The sequence below is a fragment of the Misgurnus anguillicaudatus genome, chromosome 11 (genome assembly GCF_027580225.2).
Source record: "Misgurnus anguillicaudatus chromosome 11, ASM2758022v2, whole genome shotgun sequence".
NCBI lineage: Eukaryota > Metazoa > Chordata > Actinopteri > Cypriniformes > Cobitidae > Misgurnus > Misgurnus anguillicaudatus.
In genome coordinates, this window is record NC_073347.2 from 32,254,517 (window position 1) to 32,268,505 (window position 13,989).

Consider the following 13,989-nt stretch of genomic DNA (forward strand, 5'->3'; position numbering starts at 1 on the left):
CATGAATACTGTGTAATTAAACCTAAAAAAAAATAAGGATACTAACCAACAGAACTACTTTGTATTACTTAATATGTTTCTTTGGGGGGGCCGCGAAGGAATGCACCGTACACAAAGGGGGCCGCACACGGAAAAAGTTTGAGAACCACTGGCCTACTGGGTTAGATTTGGGGTTAGATTTGGGGTTTATTGTTTTATAAAAAAATTCGGATTTTTAAACAATTGTCTCCTGACGTTAGGGTTTGGGATAGGATGTCATTTATGTAACAGAAAGTCATTCTAACCCGGCCAAACCCATGCGACAATGGTAAGAAAATAGGAAAAACTGTTAAGTAACCAATACATGAAAGTGATACGGAAAAGAAAGTCTGTGGTACGGACACGGAAAAATGCAGAGATATGTGACAATGACACGGATAAATCAGCAAAATATTTGGTGACATTAACACAGAAATTCCTGAGATCAGGCTTCTACAACGGACAGACTGCGTAGAGCAGTGGTCTCCAACATGGTGCCCGCGGGCACCAGGTTGCCCGCACGAAGTCTGTGAGGTACCCGCCAAAGCACATTCTATTAATAGCCTCAATTTAAATATTTATATATATATTTTTTATATTAGCTTTGCTTCTTTTAAGTATGTTAACATTTTAAACAATGATAGCAACACATAAAATAAAATCACCAACTAAAACAAAAAGTTTAGATTGCATTCAAAAAGTAGCCATCCAGTTCGTTTTGCCCTTGCTCACAAAGAGGTTGGAGACCCCTGGTGTAGAGGATTATTATTGCCCCCTGACCACCTTTCCCTGAGGAAGAGGGCAGGTAAAATCATCCCAGACTCCTCTCACCCCGTTTGAACAGTTCCTCTCAAGGCTGTCAGAAAAAATAGGAACCTCAGCATGTCACTAGGACAGTACCCTAGTACAGCTTTGCACCTAAAAGGTACATATTAATACCACAGAGGTACATACTGGTACCAAAGGAAGCTTAGTAGTACCTCAAAGATGAATACTAGTATATCATAGGCTACATATTGGTTCCAAATGTATACATACCCTACTGAAAAATCCAGCAAAGACCAGCATAAACTGGTAGCTGGTTTAAGGTGGTGGGTCAGCTGGTCTTCCAGTCTGACCAGCTTAAAAAGTGACCAAAACACAGCTAGACCAGCTTGCTACACCAGCAATACCAGCTAAACCAAGCTTGGAGGATACTGGAGGACCACAGTGAAGTCACACCACTGTCATACTGTAAGTAATGTTGTGAGTAATATACAAGCTCATTGTGTGAATTCTGAAATGTGATGGTATGACTGCGAAATGAGTTGATTGTGACCTCGCACTCTGACGTTTCCACACGCACATGCTGCTTAAAAGTCGAGCACACCTGAAGTTAATGTCCAAAGTTATTTAAAACAGCACACCATCTTTTTTTCCAAATTGCAGACTTCCTTAGCACACCCACTCTACTGAAAAATCCAGCAAAGACCATCATAAGCTGGTTTTAGCTGGTTTAAGGTGGCCGTAGCTGATCTAAGCTGGTCCTTGAAGCCTGGCAAAGTTGGTCAAGCTGCTGAAAAAAACAATAAATTGCAGAAAATTCTAATGGTTTCCATTAAAATACCAATAGGAACCATTAGCTTTACCATTAAAACCACTACACTGTGTGTTTTGGGCCATATTCCATTAGAACCAATAAAATTCCCAATAAAACCAATAGAATTTCTGTAATGGTGTCTATTGGTTTTTTTAGCAGGGGGGTTAGCTGGTCTTCCAGCCTCACCAGCTAAGTCCAGATAGACCAGCTTAAAAAGTGACCAAAATACAGCTAGACTAGCTTGCTACACCAGCAATATCATCTAAAACCAAGCTGGGAGACCAGCTAAAACCAACTCACCAATTTATGCTGGTCTTAGCTGGATTTTTCAGTAAATCCTTGTGCGTGCTACCAAACTTGGTAATAAAGCTCTTTCCGTTTCTGATATTATTATTTTATAAACGTGAATTGTTTGTGTGAATGTATGTGCGCACATGAATGAGTTTTTATGCGTGGCGATGGGGGGCGTCTGTGAATATAAAAGCGCTCGTGCACATTTTGCAGCATCTGTCTGTCATCCTGCAGCACACAGAATTGCGCGCTTAAGCTTGATGCCCACGTTGTGTTTCCTGCACTGTTTTCATGACTATCCGATTTAAACATCAACACGATGTTATTGTCGATCTATCTCCTCGTCTGGTACACGCTTGGGTTCGCAGGTAGGTTTAAAAAGTTTTTTCTTCCCCTGCGGCTGCGTGTGACTGCACGTAAACAACTCTACCGATGTGCTTTGACTGTAGTAAATAGTAAATCAGGTTTTTTGCATTGCTTACTGTTTGTATTACAAAAGTTGAACTATAAATGCCACAGTTATTGTGTTTCATTTAGCGATACGATTGTTTAGTGCTTAGCGGAGGAATTGGAACAATGTTGGCTATTGCAAATAGTAATGTTTAAAGGGATAGTTCACCCAAAAATGAAAATTCTGTCATCATTTTTTAATCCTCATGTTGTTCTAACACTGTATGAATTTCGAAGATATTTTGATATATTATGATAAATAAGATTGAATATAATGGGTACTGCCAACTGTGTGATTTTCATCATTTGTCATATTCTTTATAATTTATCACACTATTTCCATAATATTTGTTTTCGAAATATCTTCTTTTGTGTTCATCAGAAAAAAAGAAATTCATACAGGTTTAACATGAGATTAAGACAACATTTTTGGTTGAACTATCCCTGTAAACTTTAAATAGCCTACTGAAATAACACGTGTCTTAAATATTAGTTATGCATGTTTCAAATCCCACTGATTTAATCACAGTTTCTTTTCCAGTACATGTATTTTACCCTGGAAAATTACAAAAATGACAATTGCTACAATCTGGTCCATATTATGTTCAAAAATTGAACTATACAGTATATTATTAACAAGATAGTGTGTATAAACAAGATATTATATAATACGAATACATGTGCATTGCTTATTTAATGTAGTTGTGACTGACTAGTAGGCTATAGCTCAAATATAAATACCCCACAGGCAATTTGCCTTAACCAAGGCTAAATGTAGGCTGCCAGTGAAAATAGACATGTAACCCAAGAATAAACAATGTGTATACTTTTAGAACTTGTAAGAAATGAAAGCAAACACCTTGAACACCTGTAGATTTTATTATTTGGGGTAGAAGTGGGTCTTTGTGCAGGTGTAGGTGAGGCTGTACTATGTAAACCTTTCACCACTACTGCAAATATAAAGAGTATTTCATTAACTCATCTTAGGGGAGATGGCATGTTTGTTTTATAAAAGTAAAAACTGTGAGGTTTTAACATCTCATTGGTTTAGAATGAAAGAAATAAAGTTTCACTCTGTAGGGTTTATTGAGTTTATCTGGTGAGACGACAGGTGCAGCAGTCGGTTTACAGTAGTTGTTCAGTGGATATTTAAGGTATTTAACTTGGAGCGTTCCTACAGTATGGCTAAACATGGATCTGTTTCCAGTTTTCCTCTTTGAAGTGGTATGCAATTTTTAGAACATCCAATAAAAAAATAATTCAGGCCTTGTATTAAGTTTGGTCGGCTGGCATCGTTTTTGGAAAGGAGAGGCAGTGATGTGTGCATATTACTAGCTACTGTGTGTCTCTTTCAGTAAGGTCACTAAGTGGGGGTTCCTAATTTTGGTTGTCCTAGTAACAACTATAAATAAACGAGTAACCATCCTCTCAGTAAATAGTCCCTTTCAGGCACAGTCTTTACTGGCAATTTACTGGTAAATAGCAGCTAACAGGACATGTGTGAACAGAACCTTTATGCTAAATCATTGCTGCCGATGTACCAGTAAGAGAGGTGGTAAGATTACCAGTAATTTACCGGTAAGAGCTATGTGTAAACAAAAAATATAGATTACCGCCATTTAGAACGGATGACTGTCAGACCGCGCTGACATCTTCGGGCCAATCATTATGTTTTGATACAGATGACGCATTTACCCCCGCACTGTTTACGAGGTTTCCACACACACGCTATTAAAAGTCTAGCACACCAAGTTAACATCCACATTTCTTCACCAAAGTTGTTTAAAACCGCTTACCATTTATTTGCCGTATTGCAGACGTCCTTAGCACACCCTCTGTGAAGCCTAATGTGCAAACAGTACTGTCGTGAAAGACGCAGATTTTGTTTGATGTCGCCTAATGCAATGTTGTTTGGTCACGACTAGCAACTTCGTGACTGTCAGAGTTTACCAGTATTTACCTGATGTGTGAATGATATCTCACCGGTAAAAAGACAAAACAATACGTCACTGCTTGTGTCAACAGCACATTTTTGTATTTACTGGTAAATTCATTCTGGTAAATTATTGTGTGAATGAGACTAATGACGAAATGATAGGCCCTGTCCCATATGGCACACTTCATGTGGACTTTCGGTTTCGTGGCCTTAAATTGCGTGTGCTCACTTAGTCTACGAGTCCGTAGGGTGTCTCATCTGTCATTTTTACGCTATAAAGTGTGCTCATCATCGCGCCTTTACATCCTTGATGCGATCTTCGGTGAAGCCTGCACTGTAGCAAACTTTGCGCACTTTACCAACCCAGAAGTCCTTGCGAAAGAGCAATCAGCCCAATCAGACGACGGAAGGGAGAAGTTCACACTGATGGACAACTTCTCATCCTATTTCCGCCGTGACGCTCGAGTCTGTCCCAAAATACGACTCCGGTGCACCCTCTTGGACTCGCGTAAGTCTGGAGTGTGCCATTTGGGACAGGCCATAGATAATGTGAATTTCATTAGTAGTCGCTCCCAAAAGTTACTCATCATTGGCATAAAGTTGAACTGTTCTAAACTTTCTTGTGTCGCCTGACACATCCCATCTAGTCACTGTTGCTTGTGTCACCGGAAATAAAAGGGATAGTTCATCCAAAAATGAAAATTCTCTCATTATTTTCTCACCCTTATGTTGTTACAAATCTGTATAAATTTGTTTTTATTAACACAAGCCCCATTCACTTTAATAGAAGGAAAAGATAATATTGTTTAAGTGAATGGGGCTCATGAACGGTTTAGTTATAAACATTCCTCAAAGTATCTTCCTTCATGTTCATCATAACCAGAGGTGGAAAGTAATGAATTGCATTGACTCACGTTGTGTACTTTTTAAAATCTGTAATTTTACTTTTACTTAAGTATGTTTTGTTTAAAGTATTGTACTTCGTTACAACTTAAAGCATATTTGTTACTGAGTAAAAAATATAAAAAAGCAAGCTGATAAAGGCGCGCCACGTATGATTGAGTGGTGGGCGGGGAAACCCGCTAAACTCACAAAAAGAACAATTAATACGATATTTTTATACCATATTTGAGCAGCCACTTTCTATTGATGCAAAGCGAGTCTTTCATTCCTATGAAAGTTGGGCTTCATGCTCCTGAGTATGGAATTGCCAACCGTGTTTCCACCGCTCATTTGCACGACGTGTCAATCGTTTTTTGACACCATGCGCATTATCTTCCGATGTCTAGCAGCTTTACGTGAAGTCAAACACAACTTAAGAACGTCCTCAAGAATGCGCAGGGTCATTACACTAATCCAACTTCAAAATGTTCTTTCAACAAAGATAATTAAGTAACTTGAACAAAGATTTTTTTGTTGAAGGGGTCAATTAAATATTTTGTGTTTGCTGAATGAAATTAGCATAATCATCCTGCTAACAAATATTATTTTGTTGACTGGACTTGTAAGTTAGATATGTACGTGTTTGTCCAAATCATTTACGCAACTTGCCAAACTGAGTAATCTGAACAAACAATAAAAAAACAATGCATGCATTGTGACATATTTGCTTTTTTGGTAAATATTTATTCAAAATGATTACTGTTTTAAGGTTTGCTGGCTTTATTTATGTTGTTAAAGATATGTTGGTTTTAGAGTTCATTTTGAAAGACTGATGTTTGTTCATTTTTACTATGATTGAAAAGTATGTGTAGAAGGTGTCACAGTGGGTTAACGCGCATCATTGCTCCCTCAGACAAAGACTCTGTTCAGGAGATCTTTCTGTGTGGAGTTTGTGTGTTCTCTATGCGACATTTCAGACCTACTTGTGACATTTAGGGCTGTCATGATAATGAAATTTGTAAGAAAATAATCTGAACATTCTTTATAAGAAATAAACACACTTGTTTCAGTAACGTAAAATAAAATGCAATTAAAATAAACTGACCAGGCCTTAAATAGTAGCCAGTGAAGGTCATATTAGTACTGGACCACATGTCTGTAGTGGCTGTAAAAAGCCATTTAATTTCGGAATGCTGTTTTGGAAATGTATGTTGGGCTTAGCTCAAATTTAGGGGTTCCAAAGCTTGGTCCCCTGCTGATATTTTTTCTCCATTTACGGCAGCTTCATAAACTATTTTTTAATCTAAGTGTTCTCTGTATCGTCATTTTTAAACTGAAACATAACACATTTTGACAGTGACACTTTAACTTCTCTTATCCAAAAATCTAAATAAGAAAGAATAACAATTTTGACTTCACTAGCAGAACAATTTCTGCCCTCCTCTCTCTTTATTTGCACTGAAAATTATCACACATAAGCATATTTTTAATGTAAGAGATTAAGGATTTACATTTTATAACTTTATATCAATGTATTTCTGAGGTGAAATCATTGCAAATTTCAGTATAAAAAAGGGATATGTGCAATGAGCAAGTTTTTTAATAGTTTTAATTCACTGTGATTAAATGTACTTTAAATATAACGTTACCAACGGCAGTGTGCAGAGCATGCAGACTAGATCAGAAAGCTAACAGTAGCTGTTAGCCACGCAGATAATATATCAATTGGCACTATTTAACACTATTTACATTACATAACTATTAATATACACTTTTATAGTAATAAGGAAGGCACTGTAATAATAAAGTTTGAAAAAAGCGTTTACTATGGGGAGATTCAGCATATGAATTTGCCTGCAACTTCAATCTCTCATTTACTTTCACTGGAGTGTGGCACCGGAGAGTTACAGCTGAATGCCGCCACCTAGCATACTGGATGAATTAATTTTCCAGATCTGAAAAGATTTGGGGCTTTTGCCAAAACATTCGGGGCTTGAGCCCCAGAAGCCACCCCCTCACTCGTCCCTGTTCTTGAAATGCTGTTTTTTACACAGTATTGAAAGGCTTTGCAATGTATCAGTTAAGGAGCGACACCTGATACTGTCTCGTTTATACGGCGCTGCAGCTCCCTCTTGTGTTTTTAAAGAGATGTGCAATCATTGCGGTGATCTGAATCATTGCAGGTTAGCTGAATTGGATATACTAGATTGCCCTTTACCCAACTTGTGTGTGGATTAAGTTTATGGATAGATGCAGAAAGGTGTTTATACAATTGTAATATTAGTTGAGAGGACTCGATTCATTCGTTGGATAAACTCAGAAATTTGCTTATTGCCTAATCCGTTTAAGGTGGTTTAACTTGTTGGTTAAAGTTGACATTACTCTGTAAATTTATTGAAGTTGTCAACTTTTTATTTTTTACAGTGTAGAAAAACAGAGAGAGACAGAAAGCTGAGATCATTCACCAGCATACTAGAACGATGCGTCATGTGCTCCTTTATAGTCATATCATAAACAAAAATGCATTCAAGTGGTTTCTGGAGAGAGAAATAACTGATAATGAGCACTTCAAAAACATCAGATGCTGCGGAGAAAAAAACACCAAGTGCAGGACTTTAAATACGTCAAATGTCTTTCTGGGATATTTTCAGTATCTGTGTGACACACAAACAAATTCCCGGACAAATCCCAGATGCATTTTCCTTGTGAGAGAGAGAGAGAGAGAGAGAGAGTCACAAAACAGCTCAACAGATGGCGGACTTGCGGACTTGTGTACAATGAAATGTTGCGAATAACAGACATTTTCCCTTAAGTTTTTAAGGGAAAATGGGACTTAAGGACTTTGTAGCAATGCATAGCAGAACTTCTGCTGACCTCATATTTTTTGCTTTAAAAGTGCATAACTCACCTATAAAAATCATTAAACAATTCCATAAATTCCAGTTTGACCTCGGACGCAGTAATATTGACAGAAGTATAAGCGAGAGGAGGGCAGGAGTGATATTTTACTGCACGAGGTTGAAGTGCTGTAAGCTAAGTACTCTTCCGCCATACAATATAGTTCTCAATTTTTATCCGCTTAAAAAATCGGCACTTTTTGTGTCACCATACTTACTCGTGTAACTACTCATGTAACAGCCTTTAAATAGGGAAAACATGAAAATGTTTGGTGCATCCATTAAAGGATAAGTTCAGTATTTTGCACTTGGAGCCCTGTTTTCGGATTGTTTGTGATGAGGTGGAGCGGTTTTGACTGAGGTTTGGACGTGTGGTGCTGGCCCGAGAATTTTCTGGTGTTTGTTGTGTCGCCCTCCACCTCTGCAGTGGCTGCATATTTGCACTGGAACAATCCTTCCTAAAATGCATTAAACTTTCGTTTACAAAGACGTGAAACTCACCGAGTGGTCGGGGGTGTTCACTGATGTGCTCACCAAAAGTCGCTGCAAACAATGTTTTCAACAGGTTTTATCGTAGGTTTTGTCCAACTCCATTGACTTGTATTAGATGTGCTGTGAGGTACGGTATTACTCCGCCCCGGTAACGTTGTTTGTATTCTTGCAATTGGTAAAGGTGGATTAGCGCCACCAACTGGGCTGGAGTGTCTATTATTCAAGCTCTCAATGGAAGAATGTACGGGTGAGGCGTTTGGAAAAATAGGTCCACAAGTTTACAACGAATGCTAAAACAGCTGTTGAAAAGCATATTTTGCAGCGATTTTTGTGTGAGCATATCAGTGAACACCCCTGACCACTCGGTGAGTTTCACATCTTTGTAAACAAAAGTTTAATGCATTTTAGGAAAAATTGTTCCAGTTCACCTATGCAGCCATTGTAGAGGTGGGAGGTGAAACAACAACACCCGAAAATTCTCGGGCCAGCATCATATGTCCAAATTTCAGTCAAAACTGTTCTATTTTTCATCATAAACAATCTGAAAACAGGGCTTTAAGTGTAAAATACCAAACTTGTCCTTTAAATAAAGACTGTACTTTTACTTGAGTAGAATATTTTATTACTCTTTCCACCTCTGATCAGAACAAATACATTTGTACATGTTTGTAAGAACATGAGGATGAGAAAATGACAAGAGAATTTTCATTTTGGGCAAACTATCCCTTTAAAATGAATGTGATTGTGTCGCTTTGTCACTTGTAATGTAAACGGGGTGTAACACTTCCTCCAAAGTTGAAACCAAATCTACACCATTGACTTTGGCTACTGTATTCTCTTGTTTAAAGTCCTTGAGTATTATCTTTCAGTCTGAGTAGATTGCACATTCTTGAAGGCTTATCTGGCTCTCCTACTTATTCTGAGGTCATGATTAGTGATGTCTGGTTATAAAGCTGCTTTGTGTCTTTCACAGCATGACCTTTTGTAGAATGTTGCTATTGCTAATGTAGAAACTAAAGCAGCAGGTGCATGAGAATGCAAGCACAGAAAGGTTACTCACACCACTTTCATTAAAAGGGTACAGATGCCGTCACTGTGTCCATAACCTTTGAAGAGCTCCTATTATCTACAGTGTTTCCTAATAGCTCCTGATATCTACAATATCAAATTCCTACAATGTCTAGACAAATGAAGAACTCTCTACAGGAGTTAAAGCTGACTTTGTCAATAAAAAAAAAGAAGATTTTTTATTTATACGTTTATTTAAATAGGGACAGATACAAAGAAGAAACATATCGTCACTGTCCGATGAAAACCATGTATGTCCATTTTGCCAATTTTTAGATTTGAACGTCCAGGTTCATTTCCGTATACAGTATGCTTCACATATCTAAATGGCCAATGAAACGTTGTGAAATCATGTCATCTGATTTTCACGTATATCCATTTGGGGTCAAAGCTGTCAATCACGCTGCGTATCTCCCGCCCTATGGAAGCATCTTGCGGGTCTCGATAAGTTTCATCGAAGCTCAGCACTGGATAGATGAATAAACATAGCCTGGTGAGACAATGACTTTCCTTCATCGAGGCAACGTTTCCCCCTGACGGCAGACGTACGTCTAGGAGTGACAAAATTACGGTAGGACTGTGCAAACAAAATATCTGTCTAGCATTACCATGTCAGAGAGACATTTAATTAATAAATGTAAAAATAATATTAAATAAACTAAGCGTATTTAATAAACTAAGATGTAGGCTATTTAATAAACTGAGCTTATTCATCTGTCAATATGAAACACGACTTGGCCATTCTAATTAATGATCGGAAGAACGCGTATTGACCACCGTTACTGTAAAATATGTACGTATGTCCATTTAAACTTAATTTTGGTCAAATGTGGATTATATCATTACACTGGCAAGAATATAGTTACATGTAAAGATGCCGTACCAAGTATGACAACGCTACATTCAACTGCTTTTGAAATACGATGTTGTTTTCACTTCCTGAAAGGTAACCGTTTTGGACATACGTGAGTTTCATCGGGCAGCGACGATAGATAAACTGTAAACAGTCATCTGATTTATGCTTCATATTGTTTTTAGCTAAAACTAATTCACAACACTTGTCCCTAGAGTGGCTTTTATAGTTAAAAAATTACAGACTAACATTATTAAAAGTGAGGTAAGAACCAAATTAAATTAAATACAATGAACAGAGAAAAAAGAATACAGAGAAAGCACAATATAGAGAAGATAATACAATGAGAAATACAGAAGGTTCACCACAAGATGCAAAAGCATCAAGAATTCTAGACACGCTCCAGCGCATTCAAATATAGACGCTTTTGAAATAAAACTCGTGTTTACAGCCGGTGGGACCAGTAGCAAAGGCAGACAATGAGCACTTTCCAAAACGGGACATCCCGAGTTTTCCATGCGTTTTAGATTTTAATGAACACAAATGCAAGAATGCTTCCAAGAAGTGGTCAGGACACAATCAACTTGAGGCATGAAACACTGGGAACATCTCCAACCCGCAAATTAAGCAAGTGGGGCCACTGTGAGTGCAGGCTGCCAAGGGACAGCAGTTTTCAACCCAGTAGCACGACAACACCGGCCAGAGAAAACTGAACAGCACACCAGGAATTCTTCCTGTACTTCCGATTTGCCAACCCGTGCCTTTTCCCTGATATCAGATTGCTACTGCTCAGCTCAAACCTCATCCAGACTACACTACATATCTCTAGACCAGTGTTTCCCAATCCTGGTCCTCAAGTACCCCCTCCCTGAAAGTTTTAGATGTCTCCTTATTTAAAACCCCTGATTCAACTCATCAGCTTTTTAGCAAGACATGTTAACCATTCGGGAAGGAGTCTGATGAGTTGAATCAGGGGCACATTCAAGTTAAATGATGCACAACGTTTTGCTACGGTTTCCACGTTGGACGACATGTTTCCTGGAAACGGTTTGCAACGATGTGCAACAGGGTTTGAGATACGTTTTCTCTTGTTTGGTGGGTGTGTCAGAACTGCAGTCCAATCAGCAGAAACTTGAAAATAAACCATGCGGTACTAAAGAGACAGCTCGCACAATGGGTTCAAGCTGGAATGTTCTCTTTTATTTTGGACGGCAAGGGCAGTGACTGTAACATCAAGCGTATTTTACAGCATTACATCAGGCTCTGGAAACGTTTAGAAAAGAACAAAAAACATGCTTCTCAGCTACTGTAGTTTCAACTCTTGCGTCATTACAACAGGGTGTTCAATGCATCACTGTTTCAGTTTAATAAACGTTATGCAATGGGGGCTGAACGCAGCCCAGGGGTTTTAAATAAGGAGACATCTAAAACATTCTAGAAGGGGGTAATTGAGGACAAGGATTGGGAAACACTGGTCTAGACTAATAACAAATGTATTCTAACACAGTATTTAAGGTGACATATCATGAATATCTCAGAGCCCTGTCCCTGGATAGCACGCCAAATATGTTTACCAATATCTGACCTATTTGTAAGTGTAAAATTGTGAAACCTAGAAAATGTGAAAAAGAACAACCCAGTAACTTAGTTTTGGTAAACCATTCTCTGCAAGCATGTGGAAAAATAGATCATTAAAATCTGGCTCCCTTTTGATGTCGAAAGGGGATCTTATTATAATAATACCGCCTGTTAATCTGCACTATCCAATAAGGGATGTAGCGGTTAATCGTGTGTCATGTGTGTCAATTCTGAATCGCAAGGCTGTGATTTTGTGTTTCATGCACAGCTTGAGCGTGTACTATGCATTTGGTCAGTAGGAAGTCCTTAGAAATCTAAAATCATTAAGAGTCGGAGTCGTTTATAACGTGCATTTAAAAAAGCAACACTCGTTAAATAAAAAACATTCAAAATATTCTTTATTATCATGAAAATACCTAAAACAATTTGAAAAACAGCGATATAAATATTCCTGTAGACATTTCCTGGAATAGCGTTGTTCTACTTCTTCTGTGGCACAAAGGAATTTTCTGCCTGAGAGCGCCCCCTGGCTTTGGGATGTTCCGGGATTTCACTGTAATTCATTAAAATTCATTCATTGAGAAAACACGCATTTGCACGGTTAATCGTTACGCTCCTACTTTCCAACCACGGCACTGCCATTTAGTACAGAGAAGTGGCAATGCTACATGCTATAATAAATTATCTATATGGTATTTTGAGCTAAAATATCTTAAAAAAGTCTTGTGAAATGTTCCCTTTAAAAAACTGAATAAAATGGTAAGCTAAAGAAGTGTGAAGTATTTAAAGCAACACTATGTAGTTTCCATGTAAAAATGACTCACAGCTCCCCCATGTGGTTGAAAAGCGCAACAGTGCCTGGTATCAGACACTCTTCTGCAGGCAGGGGGAGGGGCTGGGCTGTGTTTCCTACCCTCCACCGCCACTTTCAGAGTGTGCTTGTAGCAGCTAGGAGGCTGCTCAGGTTGCAGCAACAGTACATTTTGTCCAGTTAAAAGTTGTTCTATCACTGAAATAATTTTAGAGACATTATTTAAAGGTAAAAAATACATAGTGTTGCTTTAAAGACGGGGCACGTGATTTTTGAAAAACACTTTGGAAGAGGGAGTCGGCCGAATACCAAAACACACTTGTAGCCAATTAGCAGTAAGGGGCGTGTCTACTAACAACATCGTTGCCTGGGTTGCGTATGTGTGGGGCGGGTCAAAAGAATCAAAAGAAGGTCTATATAGAGACAGAGCGCAGCGTGTCATAACCTGAAAACCATGCCCAGTGGAGGGTAAAACAATCCATCCGTCTCCATTGAGTTTGTATTGCAAGAGGCTGCCTTCTTATAAACTGAATAATGCCTAAAAGCTGCTGTGTGACAAGATGTACAACTAACAAGCCAAAAAACCCATAAATACGTTTTTATAAGCTGTCGAGCCCAAAAAACATGTTTAAAGACACAAAAGTGGAAACAGGCAGCTTTTCATAGTACTACTATTAGAAGAACTGCGACCACTAAAGGGAAACGTAGTCGGCAATCCACTTTTTCTCCTTAAAAGCTGTGTTTTACGGCTCGACAGCTTATAAAAATGTATTTCTGGGTTTTTTTGCTTGTTAGCTGTACATATTGTCACACAGCAGCTTTTAGGCATTATTCTGTTTTTTGTTATAAGCCAGAAATGACAAGGAGGCGGCCTCTCGCAATACAAAGTTAAAGGAATAGTCTACTCATTTTCAATATTAAAATATGTTATTACCTTAACTAAGAATTGTTGATACATCCCTCTATCATCTGTGTGCGTGCACGTAAGCACTGGAGCGCGCTACGACGCTTCGATAGCATTTAGCTTAGCCCCATTCATTCAATGCTACCATTTAGAGATAAAGTTAGAAGTGACCAAACACATCAACGTTTTTCCTATTTAAGACGAGTAGTAATACGAGCAAGTTTGGTGGT

General features: G+C 38.4%; 1 protein-coding gene across 3 annotated transcripts in view; it reads left to right on the forward strand.

Moving 5' to 3' along the window:
* Window positions 1-2,082: 2,082 nt before the first annotated feature.
* Window positions 2,083-13,989, forward strand: part of LOC129415375 (myelin-oligodendrocyte glycoprotein) — a 67,876-nt gene continuing 55,969 nt past the window's right edge. For 2 of the 3 annotated variants that reach the window (XM_073873563.1, XM_073873564.1), the window contains exon 1: window positions 2,084-2,256. In XM_073873563.1, the coding sequence (XP_073729664.1) occupies window positions 2,208-2,256 (49 nt within the window). In that variant the 5' untranslated portion in view covers window positions 2,084-2,207. Of the gene's footprint in view, window positions 2,257-13,989 lie in introns of all 3 variants that reach the window. The other variant, XM_073873566.1, reaches the window with a different exon arrangement.